Source organism: Taudactylus pleione, unplaced genomic scaffold, assembly GCF_031769625.1.
Source record: "Taudactylus pleione unplaced genomic scaffold, aTauple2 ptg000256l, whole genome shotgun sequence".
NCBI classification, from domain to species: Eukaryota; Metazoa; Chordata; class Amphibia; order Anura; family Myobatrachidae; genus Taudactylus; species Taudactylus pleione.
Genome location: NW_028284658.1, coordinates 16114212 through 16135000, shown reverse-complemented (window position 1 = coordinate 16135000; position 20789 = coordinate 16114212). Strand labels below are relative to the sequence as shown.

The window sequence follows — 20789 nt, the reverse complement described above, 5'->3', positions numbered from 1 at the left end:
TCTGATCTAGACTGATCATAAGTCTAAGATATTAGGAGTAGTACTGCACATCTAACATAATGTATGCCAAGATCATATAAAATAAAAACACATAGGTAACCCTTGGTAGCACTTACTGTTAAGATCACTAGCTTCGTCCAGGTGTCTGTAAATATATCCTTCCAAATAGGACTGAAATTTTGGAGATGGTGAGAAAAACCCCAAACTGATAGCTATGAGTTCCCATCCCCAAGACAGGCTTCTGTAAGTCATGTTATTGGTCGTCTGCCTCACCAGCTGCATGTACAGTTCATCCCGCAACCCTTGCAAGGTCCAACACTTGGTCACTAACACCAATGCCACCTGGTTCCTGTCTGTCCGGGCCTGACGATCTCCCATGTAAATTTGAACCAGCTTGAACATCTCACAAGCTTCTTTCTTGATGACCCTATTGCTGGTGATTAGCATGGGCTTTTTGATGGAACCACCATTCCAAGAGAGCATATTGGATATTGAGAGTCTCCGGCGGAAAATGCCTTGTGTGTGCATGTTGAGATTCTTAGAAGCCCAATCCACCATGCTGGTTTGAGAAAGTGGTTTCCTTAGAGTAGTATAAGGAAACTGGTATCCGGGTCCAAACGTTGGCTGCCCCCGACTTTCACATGTAGGTATAGCCTCTAGAGTTCCACTCTGCAATCAGAATGAATAAGGTTATACTGTGATCACTACCTGTTTCATCTGGGAAGATATGTAGTAAGCATCAGTCTGCAGACAAGTACTTTTTAAGCATATAAGCAACTACTACCATTACTTGTGTACATGTGGAATTGATGCATACAATCAGTTATCCTTCATATAATCTCCTGAAACAGAATAATACAGATCAGCAGGCAACGCAAGAATAAAACAAAATATATAAAACTGTGTGTGTGTTACATATATCCAGAAATAGAAGTTGTGTCTGTTGCAAGCTGCTAACCAGCGAGTGGGAGAACAGATTGGGTTTTAGGATTCAGCATTGTACACCTTTGCTGTATGCAGTGTTATAAATGTAAAATAAACTCCAGTATACAACAGCTCCCAGCTACATTTTAGTTCATGTGTAAATTGTAGCTCCATGTAAAAATAAGAATCATCATGAGTCACACACACATATATTATATATAGTACACCAACGCTGGATGGCACTTTGTTGCGGTCTGCTTTACTTATTATACCGGAGTGCCATCCAGCATTGGTGTACTACATATAGCCATCATAGTGTTTGGCTTCAGGAGGGGCACCCGGATCGTTATTTTTGGTTACAGGAGTGCCGGGTATCGAAACATAAGAATATATATATTATATATTTTTTTTACCCGGACAACCTGACCATGATACTGCCCAATTTTAAATATACCCTGTAATATTGTTAATTTAGTGACTCTCGCTTGAACAATTCCATTGACACAATTTAGCATACACACATAAGTGTAAAGCTGGGTACACACTAGATGATATCTTGATTCAAATCATCCAGTGTGTACCCACTATCAAGATGTCGATGGGCGCTCCCGCGGGTCGTCCGTCGCATCCTCAGATCTTTTACACATGCATGCACTTGGCGATGCCGGCACCCCCGCCGGATCCGTCGCACGCGATAGATCAGCTGGGTACACATCACCTAATGTGTATCCAGCTTTAGTTACACACAACATGTCAAACACGATCACCTTTGCTATGCAGTGTCAAGTACGCTTTCCCATTACCAGTATGTAACTGCCATAAGAGAATATGTATACAGCTAGTACTGATTCATTTACAAGGCTTGATAAACCATATCCTTTCCAGGAAATCTGCATTTAGGTTTAAAGCAGTTAGTTCTTCTCTCCCTGCACTAGTAAATACAAACTACTTATTTGGTTAAAGAAGAAATTGGACTTAAAAACATACCTCCTAACAGTCACACATATGAGATGGGGAAACAGTAAGCCCTGCCCCCAATCCACATCAAAACATCCACTTTGGAGTGAAAAGTAATAGCAAGCTACACTGGACAAATCATCTTGATGACGTTAATACTGCTCACAAAAACAGTAAGACAACTATAATCAGCAGGGTGGAGACTGGTAGCCAATGCTTCTAAAAAATAACTGCTGGCACCTACTTTTTGGGAGTAAGTTCTGTTGAGTCATTGGATGCATACCTTCCCTGGATCAATTATATCATTACAAGCTCTTGAATGCTACATTGTTTTGTTACTAGTAATCAAGCTTGGATTAGCCAATAAAGTTATTTAAGGATAGTTCATGTGTATCTAACATTAACCTAATATATTGTGTATGTTCTATGTAATTGTCTATTAACAAATCTAAAACATGTAATTTACAGAAAACATTTTGACCTTTACAAAAGACCCTGTAACAGGATTTAGCAGAGGGTACTGCATATTTCCGTCTGACGCTGACTGTAAACTGTTATCCTATACTTTGAAGTGCCTGCAAGGTATGACTAGCAGAGGAAAGATAATCGCCATACCCAAGGCAGAGACACTTGTCTTATGGAACACGTTTAGCCAGTTACAACAGTGAGATTGCACTTTCTATGGCCACACATTGTATGGGTGACTTTACACTGTACACCTGCTACACTCAGGGCTGTGGCAAGTGCATGCATTTATCACAAAAAACAAACATATAGAATTGCCTGTAATAGGAGATGTGTTCTGAGGTAAATTCTTTAAGTCTCAGGAATAAAGCCATTTCTGACACACAAAGGTATCTAAACAAACACTTTTGTATACTTTACAGAAATACAAAACACACCTTATGAAGAAGGAAGGAGCCATTAAAAACAAATTGCTTTAATAATAAATCCTTTCCATTAAATATTTTCTATTTTATAATATTACAAGAATGTCCAGTGAAGTATAAGATTTGAATTTCAACCGTTATTTCCGGACCATTTGGGGGAAGTATTTTTCCTAAGGTTCCCTTATTACAAAACATAACAAAAAAAAGCAAATAACCAACAACTACCCATTGTGAGAAGCAACTGCTACTTTAAGTAATGACTATCAGATAAATACAAATGTACACCATCGACAGATCTCCATAGGATTTCACCAATGGCAATCTTGGTGTCCATACTTAGCCATAATTCAGACTACTGATGAGTTTAGACCACAAATTCTCAAACTCGGTCCTCAGGACCCCAAACAGTGCACGTTTTCCAGATATCATCACAGAATTACAAGTGAAATAATTAGCACCACCTGTGGATCTTTTACAGTGTGTCAGTGAGTAATGAGTGCACCTGCTGGGTGACCTGGAAAACGTGAACTGTGTGTGGTCCTGAGGACAGAGTTTGAGAACCACTGGTTTAGACTAACACAAATAATAGGGAAAAACTTTACAATGATTTAACCTGGCACCAAAAATAAAGCTGGCCTCGTATGAATTCAGCATGTAATTTTCGCAGACGATAGCTGCAGGAGGTCCCATGGCGCATTGCGGGCTTTTCTGCTTTGCACATGCGCAGCAGGAAAGCTGAGCATGCACAGTAGCAGCGAGGGGTTTTAGTAAGTAGAAATAAAGTGTAAAGCATATGTGATCACATTATTTCTCCCCTGATCGCCGGGACGGGCTATTATTGGAGCCTGTGTCCAGGCAATTCAAAGTAATATATCTCAGCAAAAATAAGAATCCTTATTGCCAAGCTATAGATTCTTAATATTCAGGGGCTGGTGTGCAAATTTACATATTTTAAATAATATAGTGCTGTCATTACACAAATACACAAACTGTAAAATGCTTAAGTTATTAGACAAAGTATCTGGTTAAGATCATATGTAAAACAAAAACAAAACAAAATATATGTACCTGTGATACTGTTCTTGTTGATTCCGAAGACAGTAAACTTGCCTGGCTGGTGACCTTCTTCTCCAAGAAATCAATTTTCTCATATGTCCGTTTCTGCCTTACGACTTCTGGCTGAATGTTTATTTCTGCTTTACCACTCTCTCGGATCTCTGTTCCAGGTCTGTACAACGACCTACTGCTGGATGTGATGTCATCCCTTGACCCTCTCCCCACACAGTTATTTAAGGAGCCAGTCTGAAACCGCACCTTGTTATTCTCTGGAGCAATGTTTTCTGTCATATCTGTGTCCAAGCTAGTCTTGCTACCCCTCGTAATGGTGGTCCTGCAGACCACTGATCTCATCTCAGCAATTAGTTTGTCATTCAATGCATTGAGTTCACTGCTACTGCCCACAGAACCAGGTCTTATCTGAACAGTCCCTTGTCTCCTACCTTTCCTTTTCCTCAAACTAGGAGAAGGGCCTGTGGAGTAACCAGAATCCTGCTGACTTACCACTGTAGGGTAGTCTTGAGGAAGGCTGTTCTGTCTGTTATGGTGAGCTTCCACATTCTTGAGAACATTAGCTTCCAGTACTCTCCAAGAATGTTTAAAACTGTCTTTTAAGGCCAATTGACCAGGCTGATGTTTAGGTGTAACATCAAGAGATCCTGTAGGAGAAATAGTCTGTTTAGAGGTTTGGTCAACATTGACCATGTGCTTTATGTACTCCCTGCCTGCGGGACTGTACTCTGTAGCAGACGGATTCCTCTTGTGTTTATTCTGATGAACGCTAGGGTAAGGCAAAAGCTTAGGCATCTGTGAATGGCTCTGCAGGCTGTTAGTTGGGGACAAAGGTGGAGAAATTGAGTGTGCAGTCATGCTTTGAAAGTCCATCTCTGCTGGTGGCAAATCATAAATTGGAGAATCCACAGAAGGCTCGTCATATATAGGTGGTGGAGAGCCATACCTAGGAGACGAGGAAAGCAGTGTCCCTGTGGGAGTCCTTTGTGGAGTTTGACATGTGGCCCCATTGGTTAAGACAAGGCAGAATCCACCATTGTCAGTTTTCTTTATTTGCATAGATTGCTTTTGATCAAGACCAGATTTCGCTTGCATAGCAGTGGGCGGAACCTGTGCACAACCAGTGAGTCTAGTGACAGGACTTTTAGGGTTGCTATTTTGAAGCGGTGCGCCGGCTGGAGATACGGGAACCTGTTTAAGGCTATTCACCTTCACCAGCATGGCCGCTTTAGTTCCAGGAACAGGCTGCCACCTGAGATGGGAAAAATGACAAGAAGTAAAATTTAGTAATATATATTATGCAAAACCAACAGCAAAATGTGGTTAATTATATGTACACTTGTTATAATTATGTTTTTATTTTAAAATTTAAACAGGAATTGCACGTTTACCCAGGAACGAATAACTCATATTAGGAGTAATGTGACAAAATGTTATTTTAGGTTATCAATACTGCTGACATGGGATCAGTTGATATCATACAGTATCAGAGCCGTAACTAGAATTGTTGGTGCCCTGTGCCAGAAAGAGCATCTGCGCTCCCTCCACCCTTTTTAAATAGGGACATAAGTGCATCTGAAAAAGAGCCATGGCTTCATGGGGAAGGGCCAGGGAAGAGATAGGGGAGGCCAGGAGATGCTGGGGATGAAATAAGAGGAATCTACAAGTGAGAATGATAATAAATAGGGAAATTGACAGGCCAAACAGCGCCCCCTGACCTGTGGTGCCCTGTGCCATGTTACCCTAGTTACGGCCCTGTACAAAATAAACATAAAAAATTGCAAATCTAGCCCACACTGTATTGTTTATTGTATTATTTGTTTTTAAATACTGTTTTCTATTTAAAAAGAGAATAATGGTATTAATATGCCCTCACAGAATATACAAGTTTGTGATTTATCAATCTCCAGTTGGATTTTATTCTCCTCGCTGTACTGATTTGGAATCCATTTTTATTTTATTAGATGAAAGTCATAAGCGGATTAATATTTGCCTGCTGTCCATCATCATGCACTGCTTTCAGCGGGAAGCAGTCAGGAAGTCGACGGGCGAAAATCCTGACCGCCGGCTTCCCGACTGTCTAATCCCGGGAAGGTACAAATGACAGGAGTCGAAATCCCGACGCCTTTCATTAGACATACGCCGGGAGCCCGACACCCAGCTTACCGATCGAAGGTAAGCCGGGCGCGGACAGCTGCGCAGGGGGGGTAGGGCGGGGGGTGTCAGGTTAGGGTACTTAGGGTTAGGCACCCCCCCCGGGAGGTTGGGGTTAGGCTAGGGGGAAGGGGGGTTAGGGTTAGGCGCCCCCCGGGGGGAGGTTAGGGTTAGGCTGCGGGGAAAGGGGGGTTAGGTTTAGGCACTTAGAGGGGGGGTTAGGGTTAGGCACTTAGAGGGGGGGACGGTTAGGGTTAGGCACCCCTAAAGGAGGGTTAGGCGGTAAAAATAGGTTAGTTAATACGTAACTTTATAGCTTCGGGATCTTCACCCCTGCCAGGCTTCCGCTGTCGGGATTAGAATCGCCGCCGCATACGGATTCCCTTTCAGCAGAGGTTTATGTAGTGCTAGCACTATTGCTGTACACGTCAGGTGTGAAAAATGCTGGACATTGATCTGTCTAGGGTTTATAATAACTGCTATGAGTACAGTCACTGTGCTTATCTAAGTGAAAACAGTGCAGGGTAAGGCAGCACTGGGGACTGGGAGCACCTATCCTAAAGGTATAACTAGGTCTCACTTTATGACAGCTCATGCCTACCCAGGTTACAAAGAACACGATCAGTTAAGTACTGACAATACCAAGTGTCTATTATTTGCAGCCTAGTGAAGAAACAAATTTAAAGGATACCATTTTGACAGTTTCCCTTTAAGGAATGTAATCATTAGGGAGGGATTAATGATAATTTTCTGCACATGTACATTATCACACACACACACAGACTGGAGGCATCAGATTTATCATAAAATGGTGAAACCAGGAAACCCATAGAGAGATTTTTGGATGCCAGAGCAGCTCTGAGCGAGTCCTTCACACTTAGAGCCCTGTGTATCCGCTGTCAGATTACTACAACAATGGGATTCTTGTACTGTTCTAAACTCAATCCAAACACAATTGCTTGGCAGAGGCTGAGCAGGGTGGGTCCTGCCCTACTGTGGACAACAGGAAATAGGAACCTGATAAATGGTTCATGGTTTAGGAGCAACAATCAGGCTTTTGTCATGAGAACTTTCTTGCTAATGCCAGTGACAAAGGGAGAGAGTGGGGGTGGTAGCTAAAGCAAGTGAAGACAATGGGTTAATAGAGTCAGAGTAAATCTGAGAATAAACAGAACCAAAGCGAGGGGCAGAAAAGGGAGCTGAAAGTAATAAGGGAGAAAAAAATAGGGGTAAGAGATGAGAAATATGCTGGAGTGTTGGTGGGGTCTGTGGGTAGCGCAGTGAAAGAACTGAATGTCCATATTCCCTTTGACATGTTCCTACTTGTTCTATATTTATCTTTATGCACTACAAGCTACTTGTGAGCAAGCAGATACCCTGTTCACCAGCTCATACGGAATAATCTGGAAAAGAAAGACTATATTTATTGTCATTTGAAGAATAACTAGCAGATGTGGATGGTGTGCCAAACTTGGGGACCTCTAATCATTAAACAACTTGCGTGCTTACTTGGAAGTGTACAGACCCAGAAGGGAAAATACAGACTTTGGGTTCACGATTCACAAAACTCAGGCCCTCATTCAGAGCCGCTCGCTATTTGCGGTCGTTCGTTCTAAAACAAGGGGTGGCTATTCAAATGAACCGTTCGCTAATTGCGGTCAGTTCACGCCTCTAAGTCTGAACGAGCGAGCAAAACTTGCGGTTGTAATTTTGAAAAATACGCCCCCTTGCCGCTCGCACCATACGTCATGTCCGCTATTTATTAGATTAATCAAGTACATCGAACAGCGTATGAACTGCTCGCTATTCTTGTGGCTGGTTTTTTCAACCGCTATTTTGCGAGCAGTTCTGAGTAAAAAAAAACCAAGTGGCGTGGTCAATGACGCTGCTGTATTAATTATGCACTCCCTTAAAACGCCCGTTTTGACCTTTAAGCACGCCTGCGTTCGAATTCCACACCCCCGTTTTCAAGCACCTTCCCTCCCCTGTTACCACCCACATACGCCTCATTCTGTCAGTCAAAATAGCAGGCATTCGCTATATAGCGAACAAACGATTTTCGGCCGCACTGACTGGTTCGCGCATGCGTATTAAAATCCGGACGCATGCGCAGATGTGCGAACATCGGTCAGAACGAACGAGTGGCCGCTTACGAGCGGCTCTGAATCAGGGCCTCTCTCTTTAAATTCTCCAGAATCAAAATAAACAGGAGCTTCCAGTTTGTGCCTGGCTTCAATAATGCAGAATGTGATCTTAATTTACTACAATTTCCTTAACAAATGGAATAGATGGAATAGATTTAAAACCAATTAAATGACTTTTCGTATTGCTGCTAGATTCCTAATTCTGATCTTCATAAAAGCAATAGTTTGTTGGTTATGAAAGCAGGTTTATTACATGTAACCTACATCGCTTCACCTCTTGCATTTTAATCACCCAGTTTGGCTGATCATGCTAATAGCTGATAGCCTCTGGCTTTCTAAAACTTTTGTTATTATGGCTCTCTCTAGAACTGAAGCAAGACGAAATGCTCAAAGACCATGGTCTACAATTCACACCACCAGGTACATTTGCTAAAGATTCAGGGATCTTAACGCTTTTCACATTCCTCATTTTTTACATGTATCTACAGAGCTATGGGGGTCATTCAGACCTGCTCGCGAGCAGCAGTACACTCGCAAGCGGGTCGATGTTCCCCACTGCGCATGCGCACGACGGAGGGAGCTCCGTCGTGCGCATGCGCGAGACCCGGGGAGCGACGGGCTTTCCATCGCTCCGGGTCTCGCACCAAAGGGGGCGTGCTGTCGATGTTGATGGACAGCACGCCCCCTTTGGTGGGCGTGCCTGCCAGACGGAGGCATTCCCATGGGAACGCCTTCCGTCTGAAGCCGGCCCCACTGACATCACTAGTGATGTCAGTGGGAGTGATTTTGGCTCTGATAGAGCCAAAATCACTCCAGGGCTTGTGGCAGGGAGACCCTACCGCAGGGTCTCCGTCGCAAGTCCGATGGTCGCGATGGTCAAGACCATTGCGACCATCTTTTTGGCCGCTCGCATATGCTGTGGGTGGTCACCCACAGCTATACGAGCGGCCAGGAGGCCGCTCCATTTTCATGGAGGAGGGCCCTGATTCAGAGCGAGCGCTCTGGTCAGAGCGTCCGGCACTGAATCAGGCCCTATGTCCACTATATTAAACCACCAACAAAAGCCCATAATTCCATATAGAAATGGTGACAGGTAGGCCTACATGGCCTGATTCAGAGATGTACGCTAACCCGATGGTTAGTGCACATCTTAGATGTTTTGGGGTCTGTGCATGTGCAAAACGTGTCCTGCGTTCTCGCTCGCAGACACCCCCAAGCCGCAGCATGATTGACATGCTGCAGCGTTTGGGAGGGCAAACCGGGGTGTGGCTTGTCAACCGTTTTCTGGGAGGGATGAGGCCAAGGTCTAGATGGATGCACACTACCTGGCTTCACATGTGACCAGTACCTGGTCAGGCTGCGGTAAGCTTCACCATCTGCAGCCTGGCCAAAGTAGCAAATTCCAGGCTGTGACCTCGGTCGCAGTGCTGGGATCGCAGATGCAGCAAGGAGGTTTCTCTTTCATACAGACACCTCCTGCTGCTTTAGCATTTTAGATGGGCGGAACTGCACAGCCGCTTGTGTGCGACTCTGCAATTCCGTCCATCTCTGAATCAGGCCCTCAGTCCGATCTAAGCGATCCCAGCAGCATGACCTACTGAACTTCATCTTCATATTTCATTATATTACCAAATCAAACATGCAATAGATTTCATTGGTTCAACTGATCTACACCTCCTCTATGACCGAATGGTTTAATGCCAGGCATGTAAATATAAACAGGACTAATCAAAACTCTAACGGTAACTGACTTTTTTAAAGCATGACGTTTCCGCTCATGTATCCTCATAATAACTTAGTACATTTAGGTACAGGGAATGTGAATATATAGTTATACTGGTTCACTCATCTCTGTAGTAATCATTACATTTTTGTGTACTACAACTTTTCCGATGACGTCTCAGGTGATAGCTGGTTGATTTCACATGCCTATCAGGCCAATTTCTAACAACTTGGCTTGAAGGGGCTGATTGGGAGCTGGACACAAAGTGGCTGTGTCTGCGTGATGCCACAAAGCCAAATTTACTTCAGCGTCCTAAAGTGACTTTCCGTAGGGCTAATGCAAGGATTTGTGTGGCTTCATGCAGGAAGATGATCCACCCACTGTTTTTCTGTCCACAGCCACAATAGTCATCAGCACATGCACCGGCCCCATGCTAGGTGAAAAAGATCTGTCTGACACAGATGTCCCATCTCCTTATGCGCAACTCAGAACAGCACGGAACTCAAGCTACACGCCCAAGACACTCCCACAGACAGAAGTAATCCAAAGCAGAGACCAAGAAGTGGTACATAAGTATATTCCAGAGTCCAACCGATGAAGCAAGAGACCTGTCTGACACAGGATTCACTTCTCCTTAAGCTGGGCATACACGTCAGACCGACAGACATTTTAACTGGCAGCCTGCCAGACCGCAGATGTCGGCGGCATACACTGAGATATCTCACAGTGTATTAGCCCCGACATCTGCGCTCCGCCCCCGGGGGAGGAGACAATCCCCTGTTGTCTGTCTGTCGGCCACGGCTGGGCATACACTGCCCGATGCGGCCGACATTTTAACTAATAAATATCGCATCAGACGGGCATGCTGGACAATCTGGCATGCCCGACCGAGCGATATTTAACCCTCGGTCGCCCACACACATGCTACAATTATTGGGGCGATCCGCGGATATCGGGCGGATTGCCCCAATAATTGTAGCGTGTATGGCCAACTCAGAATAGCACGGAACTCAAGCTACGCGCCCAAGACACTCAGAATAGCTCAGTTCCTGCCCTGGAATGCCCATTTCACGGAAAGCCAGATCTGGCAGAGATCTGTCCAACTCAGTATAGGACAGAAATATGCAAAATATGTATAAAAGCGCATCTGCACATGTGGTGTATGTCAAAACCTTCTAATTGTGTTCATGCAAAGAGATCCCACCAACTCAGAATCAGTTCCTTAGTGTGTAGCTATCTTCCCCCAACTGTACAGATCAGACTACAGTTCATCTAGTTATTCAGCCGTACCACAATTACTGAAACTATCCAATTTGGTTATCAACTTTGTTTGGTTCTCCGACCACATCTACACATATGTCCAGATGTACTTGAATAATGTATAGTTCATCAGATGGTTGGGGTTTGACAACATTTGAAGCAACCAAGAAGAAATCCAAAGCACAGACCAAGAACTGGAACGCAGGCATAGTCTAGAGTAGGGTGGTATTGCCCACCTTTGTTCTAGAGTAACGGTCCAGCCGATGAAGCGCGACCATGGACGCAGTATTTAAACTATAAAGAAGAAGAATAATACTGTATCTCAAAACTGCTTAACTATGGGACTGTGGGGTAGATGTACTAAGCCTTGGAGAGAGAAAGTTGAGCTAAAGTACCAACCAATCAGTTCCTGTCATTTTTCAAATACAGCCTGTAACAGTTTGTGTTTCAGATGATGATCTGTGAAGTTAAACTGCACCATCCCTGACAACCTGCATTACCCAACTGTGGAGATAATTTATGAATGTCTTGGTTTTCACTTGTGCATGCCTACTCTCCACTCTTGGAGATGCCTCCGCAAGATAGAAGGGTACCTCAATGTGTAGAAACAAAAGATTAGAGTTAACTGTCCAAAGGTGTAAATTCAACTCTAGGCTCCCACCAGGGACGTATTTATAAGGTGTAGGATTTGCAGTGCACATGGGCCCCTGGTCCAGGGTGGCCCACACCGCACATATATTTAGTTATACTTACCTTTCCATAAACTCCGGTGTGCTGCTCTGCATGGCCGGACCGGCGCTGCAGAGAAGCAAAAAAAAAAATCACATGGAAAATGGCGGTGGATATTTACCCTGTGACTCGCGCATGTGCAGAAAATATGTAATTTTCCCGGAGACCCGCGCATGCATAGTAGATTCTGCCATTAAGCCAGAATCTTCTGCGTTGACAGAGAGGAGGGGGCCCACACGTAGGCTGCACACGGGCCCCCTCTCTCTTAAAATGCCCCTGGCTCCCAACCCTTTAGTCGCGCATCTTTCAATCAAATAAACATTCTTTATATTTCTCGATTTAGCCTCATTTATAATGGGCAAGTGTGTGCGTGTGAAGCATTTTATTGCATTGCTGGAGCTAAAAGAATAGTACTTTGTCAAGTGTAAATGGTTGGGACCCACTGCATCATCTTCACCTGTTATCTCATTACAATAATATTGTTCCTGCTTTCTGCTGTGCTCCAAGTACTCACTCCACCAAATTCCTCCTCAAACTGATTGTCTCCTCCAAATAATAAAATGAATGCAGCTCTACCATTATTTCACAACATTAAATAGGTGTAAATAAATATATATATATACACACACACACACACGTGTGCACAGATATTATATATACACACACCTATATATATATATATATATATATATATATATACACACATACACATGCATACATACACACACACACACACACTTTATAGACCATATTCAATTTCAGAATTACCAACCTCTTCAAGTTTCTTGTATCCAAGCTATTAACTGCCAGTGTTGAGGCATGAGGTTGTTGGTTGCAAACGTTGCTCTCTTATAAATTCCCTGATTCAGAGGCAGTGGCTAACCTTCCAGCACGGCTCCCTTGATCATCTTAAAGGTTCCCTGTTCTCTATACAGCTTTTAGGCTTACTCTCACTCCCTGCTTTCAAAATAGGATTGGTAACAGCTCTCCAGTACAATTTTCCTACCGCCTGCTCCCAAGGATAGCTCTTCCTGTCATTGTCAACCTTTAATTACATGTTTTATTATGTTCTGCTTTCAGGAAATAGAGCCTTTGCTGAAAAAATAAATGCCACCCTATTTATAGACAAGGAAACAAACTTTTGGATTGGAATGTGTTTAAACACTATTTTACCGGATATATTAACTAAAGATTTATATAGGACATACAAATATTTTGTGCACATATAGGTAATTACTATATAGAAAGGGGAGTGGTGATTACTGTAGAGGTGTGCAGGTAAATCTGCGTCTGCACATCACTGCTAATTGAATACCCCCTATAAGTATAATCATATGAATCCTAACAATTTTGAATCAGACAGTTGTGAAATAACATTCATTTCCACAATTACATGGAAGAGACTGAAATTTAGGGGCATGGCAAGATTCTGATTGAGTACTGTAAGACCTGTCTCTGACATTGCACCTGTTTTGCTTGTATCCTAGATTAAGTCATGTTGAAAAGGGGAAGACTGTTCTGTGCATAACTAAGATCACCAAAGCATTTTTAATTTTTTTTGGTGAAGCCAAATTAAAAGCACGATTATAAGGAGAGAAACTGAAAGTCAGATTTAGCATTACAAATGTCTGTATCAGTATGAATCACACCGGGTGACATATGTGACAAGAGGCGAGCATTGCTGCATGCAATCCATTTCCTATATAAAATATATATTTTTTAATTCCTATCTGAATTTATAGACGAGAGGGCTAATTGTGAGGGGTAGAAACTGTTCATTTAAGGTGCATGTCACTTTGGCCATAAAGATTACCCAAACTCAAAACTACATGATTTTTTATACACTCAGAAGTGGTAGCAAATTGGCATCAGACTATGCTATAGAACCAGGCCACGATTTGTGAAAGTGCACCTACAACAAATAATGTAATAAAGGCATTACACTGTAAAAATGTTACACCTAACAGATGAAATACCTCAGCTAGGGGTATTTTAGAAGTAAAATGTAATCGCTTTATTACATTTAGGTGATGGACTGAACTTTTGCTAGCATGCGCATATCCATCTCAGCCTTGCACAGCCCAAATGGCAGGACATAGTAATTGCACAGTGCATGCCCCAAAGCAGAACGTGGGAGCGTTGTGCACTTGGTTGGATGCATTTTTGCAATTTTTACATTAACTTTTATGAATACTTTAATCTCAAGATTTAGGGGTATATTCAATTAGCCGGGGGAATTAAAGCAGGTTATTGGCTCCTGGGTCAAGTGCCCGGAGCTATACAATAAATTGCCCACTGTAAGCCTCAAGGGTTCACTAAACGCGGATTTCAGCTCTAAACTCAGAAGGGTGGTAACAGAAATCCACGTTAAGTGCACCCACGGAGCTAGTCCTGGGCTTACTAAGCGCAGTAACTGTATAGCTCCAGGTACTTATCAAGAATCTATGTCTTACCACGCAATAGCCACCTGGTTACCACGAGATATGGGGCTTACTGTGGGTTATAATTAAATAGCTCCTGGCACTTAACCCTGGAGCTAAAAGCCTGTGGTAAGTCTCATAGTTAATTGAACATACCCCTTATTTTCAGATCCATCCTACAACATTTACTAAATACATTGCTTATATCTTTCTATCTACCTTCTGTGCTTTCAGACACACATTAATGTCATCAGTCAGAGTTGGTTTTCTCCACTGTGGGATAGGACATAAAACTACTTTCTGGACTCACTTTTATCCAGTGCAGAGTGTACAGTAGAGCAGGGTCAAGATATGTCTGTTTATGTGCCTGCAATAGTCTCAACAAGTAGCACCTCCCATTATATATATTCAGGGTGTGCAGTCTAGGACCCTTTTCTATACACTCCATTTAGTGTGCTTCTTTGCACACCTGAATGAGACACCTTCAGCCTGGACTAGCACCCCTCTCTTATTGGTTTAAAGCATGCAGTCTGGCATTGTGAATGCACACTGGTAATAGGCACAATTTAGGTAAGCCCTACAAATTATATACTGTAGTGCAACTTTGCGTTGATTTTTGGGGCGTGGGTCCCCTGGATTGCTTTGGTTGGTCTGCTTCAGGGCATTGCATTATAACAATTTTTCTTTTTTTGCACATTTTAACACTTTTACTGTTTGCTTTTATTATATTTGTATTTTCACTTCTCTATCCTATATATGCAGCCGTAGCTGCTCTTACCTATCTTACTTTACACTTCACCTTTCTCATTAGAGCGATGACCTGGGGTGGCTCGGCTGAGCTGGTTTGGGGGTGTCCTGCGCTCTGGTTTTGAACCCCAGTATGTTAGGGACCTACCCTACAGAGGTTACCTGGATATGCTGGGTAGGCCCATAACCATGGCCATGATTATGCTAAAAACCTATATTTATTGCAAAATTTTATTGCGTAATGTATTTATATATAATCAGTAATTTGGAGTTGTGCACCTGTGATATATCAGTTTCTGTGCCTGCAATAACAGTCTCAACAGGTAGCACCTTATATTATATATATTCAGGGTGGGCAGTCTAGGACCCTTTTCTATACACTCAAGAAAAAGAAAATAAATACCTCAGCCTTACAATATAAAACCATAACTTGAAAAATAAAAAAGAAAGAAGAACACAATAAAACAAAACAGCAATGCATGTAGATAAAGCTGCAGGAGTGTGACACTGGTGTGCTCTGTAAAAATGTAAGAAAGGATTTCTTCATGTCACGGTTAAATTAGATTGCTAGTTTAACATCTAAATAAGCATTAAACCTACCTAACTATACACACACTATATATATGTGTATATATATATATATATATATATATACACATATACACACATACTCCACACCCACAGGAACTTTAGCTACTGTTTAATTACCGTATGTCTATGTTTAGCACTGGATACATTAGCAAAGGGGATGGCTTGGGCAGCTACCCCTCTAACAACCTTCCCAGAATTAGCACCATTCATCAGTGGTGGCAGACAAATTTATTTTTAGAGTGGTGTCAATGTTTCCACTACAATGAATCCTTGTGCCTTCTCTAGCTGCTTGTCCATTGGCGGTGTTAACAATTGCCGAGTACAGAGTAACTACTGTTCTGGCAGTATTAATCAGCAGCAGACAGACATTCTTTTTAAGGATCTTTACCATACTAAATCCTGTCAAAATAATGTACAAGGATGGATTTTAAAATCCCAAGAATAATAAGAGGAGAAACATGCAGTGTCACAGTAAATCTCTTATTCAGCATTATAACAAACTATGCTAAAAATAAGGTCAGCTTAGTATACAAGATATAGTTGTGTGTTAAACAGTCATTATATATATATATATATATATATATATATACACACACACACACATACATACATATACATACATATACACACACACCATAAAGGCCGGCACTCTGCTGGCCACAGCCGGCCAATACCTTGTCCAGGGTGCCTTCCACGTAGGGCAATGGCAAACGATATACAAGAGACACTTAGGTGGCACTCCAGGGACTCTCCAATCAGGTGTAAACAAACGTGTTTATTAGACGTTTCGGGGTTCTGTGACCCCTTCTTCAGGAACACACATCATCATGCGGAAAAGGGACTAATGTTCTTTCACTTTTATGAGCAGCTGGGGGAAGCATGGGAGTGTCAGCAACACACGATACGACGCTCTTTGGTGACATCATGACAACCCACCGGGCAGCACATGGAGGCTGCGTTCTAAACACTTGGTGATGTCTATAAAGGTAAGAACTTTGTTATAATGTTATTCTGACGAAAGTTATTGTAGTAACTGAAAGATGTTGACAAGCAGCAGCAGGGTGTCCTGCGTTTTTAATAGACCCATACAAGACCTCTAAGTGCCACAGCCATCCACAGCTGTGTATGTATGTATACACATACATACACACACGTGCACACATATACATACATGCGCACGAAAACAATCAAAGTAGACTTTATATAACTTAGCTGTTCTTCTTTCTTGATTAACTTGTACTGGTTAGCAGAATATCCAGGTGGTTTAAGGAGGAAGCAGTCAAGAAGCCGATGGACGGAATCCCGACTGCCGGCTTCCCGACTGTCTATTCCCGGCAAGGGTTATTAAATGACAGGCATCAAAATCCTGTCGCCTGTCATTTTACCTAAGCCGGGCGCCGGCCACGGACAGCCGTGGGGGGGGAGGGGGGCTGTGTTAGGTTAGGGGCTCCCGGGGGGGACTCAGGGTGAGGCACCCCCCTGGAAGGGTTAGGTTTAGGCTAGGGGAAGGGGGGGGGGGTTAGGGTTAGGCAGCCCCGGGGGGGAGCTTAGGGTTAGGCACCCCCCTGGGAGACTTATGTTTAGACAGTGGGGAAGGGGGGATTAGGATTAGGCACTGGGGGGGCGGTGTTAGGGTTAAGCACCCCTAAGGGAGGGTTAGGGCTAGGGGTGGGGGGAGATTAGGGTTACTTACCTTAATCACAGTTCGAGTTTTTCACCAATGTCGGGCTACCGCTGTCAGGTTTTGAACGGCCGGCAGTAAATCATACCGGTCCCGTTTACGGTCACCACGATTAGGAACCCGCAATATCAGCTCTAGGTAAATCCGTGACACATTGAAAATTGGCTTGTGAATTGACATTAAGAGCCTGATTCTGAGGTGAACACAATGGTGATGTCGTATGCAAACGGACAATATTTTAAGTCTGCGCATGCATCCGATTCACACAGAATTGAACACACTGAGAATTTTATTGGCATTTCTGGGAGGTAACGGGGTGACGAAGCCAACGCAGGCGTCGATGAAAGCGGCTGTGTTTCCAGATGCACAGCCACTCACACAGGCCATACGCAGAGAAACTGCATCTGCCATAGAGCTGGTGCAAGTCTCAATGGTGCGACCAATAATGCTCCAAAACACGCCCGGTGACGGAAATCTACTGTCCTAAGATGCTGCAAGTGGGTGTCTTAGTTGATTGAGAATTGTAAGTGGCATTAGCATAAAGATGCAGATACAACTGTGGTAAGGCACCCACTCCAGAATCAGGCCCTAAATGCTCTTTTCTACTGAACTCTGTTTCTGGGTTTTGCTCTAGGAGTTTAACAGATCACATGTAAAACCACCACCATTGGCCCACCATCACCTCCAGGTCCTGTAAATGCTGCACTTCTTATAACAGCACAAGTTCCATAATCTGTGTGTGTATATTATATCTATCCATCTGTATATATAGATTATATATATATATATACCCACACAAACATATACATACGGTACCCTGTTTCTGTCACGACCGTCAGTTCCTCTTTCCTATCACTATCTGCCCTGGTGCTTCTACTCTGGTCTGTATCTCTGTAGTTTGTGGTATCAGCTGAGTTTACCAAAAGCACCAGGGCAGACAGCGACACCCCAGGCAGGAAAGAGGAACTGCATGGATTGTGACAGGTGCAGGGTGTTAGAAACAAACACTGTATTATATATATATATATATATATATATATATATATACACACACACACACACACATATATATATATATATACATATATATACACACACACACAGACACATACATACGTTGTTTAGATACTGTATATATTGTCTCAGACTAGTTCATGCATCTTACAGATATTGCCTTATTATTGTTTTTTGGCTCTTGTACCTGTCTATATGTATCATTGGGTTTTGTGTATGTATATTCATGACAATGGCTGTCGTCTACGTGCTTTGCTTGACTGATCCACCATCCTGCGATAGTCTCCTTTTTTCTTGTGACGTTAAAGTTTGTCTTTACACCAGCCGTTCTGATACTCATGGATGACAACAGCGGTAACGCACACATAGATATAGGCTTTTGTTAGCTTTACTAGGCCCACCTCTTCAGAACTTTATAGTCAGTAGTATCGAGCATCTAATGCCTAACACAGGGCGTTGAGTCTCATACTATGTCAGTTAAATTTAAGTATTTGTAAGACCAATTTTTTTAATTTATAACATTTGGTAGTTTGAAATATTTGAGGAGTGAGAAATCATTAATTGGGGTGTTTACCTTCATTTTCAGAAACATCGGTTTAGGGTGTTTTATTCCTTGGTGTACAAATCATTTTTTTTTTTTTATTTAATATCCTTTCACTATGTCCTGGCACATTCTGCTACAACACTAACGGGGGTGATTGGAATAAAAAAAATCTGTATAAAACAAGAAAAAAAAAAAAAAAAGCAGCTTGCTGCACCTCATTCACCCTCAGGTGTTCCCTCCAAGTTAAGGTTTCTTATGCCTGATGCTTGTAAACTTACTACAGGTTAAATTCATTTTCTACCATATTATGTAGTTTTATTTATCTTTATGTAAGAGTACACAGAATTTTATTTCAAACATTCATCTTCTCCTATTAGAACACCTATGGTACACTACTCTGAGTCCTCTGTACAGAATATATAATACGATTCATATTAGACAAAGATACACCTATACATTTCTATGTAAAAAACGTTTGCCACCAGAAATTTGTGATGTCAGGACTCTCCATTCCTAAAGGTGCTCTGCATTATACCATTACAGAGAGATGCTCCTCTTTCCCAGGTCTGACCTTACTGGTTGTACTAATTCAGGAATCAGCAAAGTAAATGGAAAACCTCACTTCACATAGAGCAAAACTAAAACTTCTTCCATTTACAAGTGCAACCACTTTACTGATAAAACACCAAACCTCAGAAAGTCACTCTTTGTTTTTGTAGTATTTTAAAATGACAAGGTTAGCATTGTGAAAGGGATAATGTATTGCGGACCGTATAAGGATGTTAGACACTATTGAGTAGTATTTATAAAGATACTAGGCCAATTATATGTTTACAATTTACAGTTCTGGATACATTAAAAAGGTTTTATAATTTACATTCATTTTAATAAAATTCACTCTTTTTACAAAATCGGTACTTCAATGAGGATCCCTCCTCCCAGGCTCCCATACAAAACACCTGTCACTCTATTTAGCAGTGTTGGACAGTAATGTATAATCGTAATCCCTAGTTTGGCAAATGAATGCCTAATGGTTTACAGCAGCACATAATCCGACACTTTTGACGGATTTCTCCTCGCATCCTCCCTCCCGCAGCTATCCATCATCACACTGAATTGAATTCGGCCCATAGAATCTGACGCCATATAAGAACCATTTGGCCCATCTAGACTGCCCCTTTAAGGTTAGATTATATGGGTATACAGATTTTCCCTATTCATTAAAAAAACAATACCACATAATTCCATTATTAAAGCAACAGAAGAACATACACCCAAGATCAGACCATCCCTTTTTGCTCCTGCCCACAGAGAAGATGGGTTCAGTGAGCAACTGGTTCTTTGTTCATTTTAACTAAGTACATATGCTGACAAATAGGAAAATCAGGCTGATCAGCACTTGAGACCTGACACTGTGGGGTTCAGTTTGTGCAACTGACCAATGACCACATATACATTGGCAGAGTATGGACATCACAATCAACACTGAATTAACTTTGATCTTATGTCGAGAGACTAAAGCTGGGTACACACTATGCCAGAGGTTCCCAAACACGGTCCTCAAGGCTCCCCAACAGTTCAGGTTTTGATATCCATGGTTGAGCACAGATGGTTAAAACAAATTGGCTGAGGTACTAATTAAGTCACCTGTGCTCAACCATGGATCTCTCTAAAACCTGAACTGTTGAGGAGCCTTGAGGACCGTGCTTGGGAATCTCTGCACTATGAGATTCTTGGCCCGGCATGGCTATATCTGTCAGATAGGGACGATAATTGTTTTCCTGATCATAAGAGGGTATTGTATATATCTACTACTTATTATGTTCATTAAGCCTATTTGGGTCCATTCATTCTTAATTAACTTTTTAATCAGTGTTCATGACACGGGAATTATGAGGCACTGAAACGTAGAATTTTGTGTGTTCAGCTGCACTTGTAAAATA

At 42.4% G+C, this 20789-nt stretch overlaps 1 protein-coding gene across 2 annotated transcripts in view; it reads right to left on the bottom strand.

Annotated features, from left to right (window-relative positions):
* The window catches only part of LOC148514977 (rho GTPase-activating protein 39-like), a 105708-nt gene that overhangs the window by 35464 nt on the left and 49455 nt on the right, over positions 1-20789 (bottom strand). For both annotated transcript variants that reach the window (XM_088480687.1, XM_088480688.1), the window contains exons 3-4: positions 3840-5091; positions 117-669 (exon numbers count right to left, since the gene is read on the bottom strand). In XM_088480687.1, coding sequence (XP_088336813.1) covers positions 117-669; positions 3840-5091 — 1805 coding nt within the window. The remainder of the gene's footprint in view (positions 1-116; positions 670-3839; positions 5092-20789) is intronic.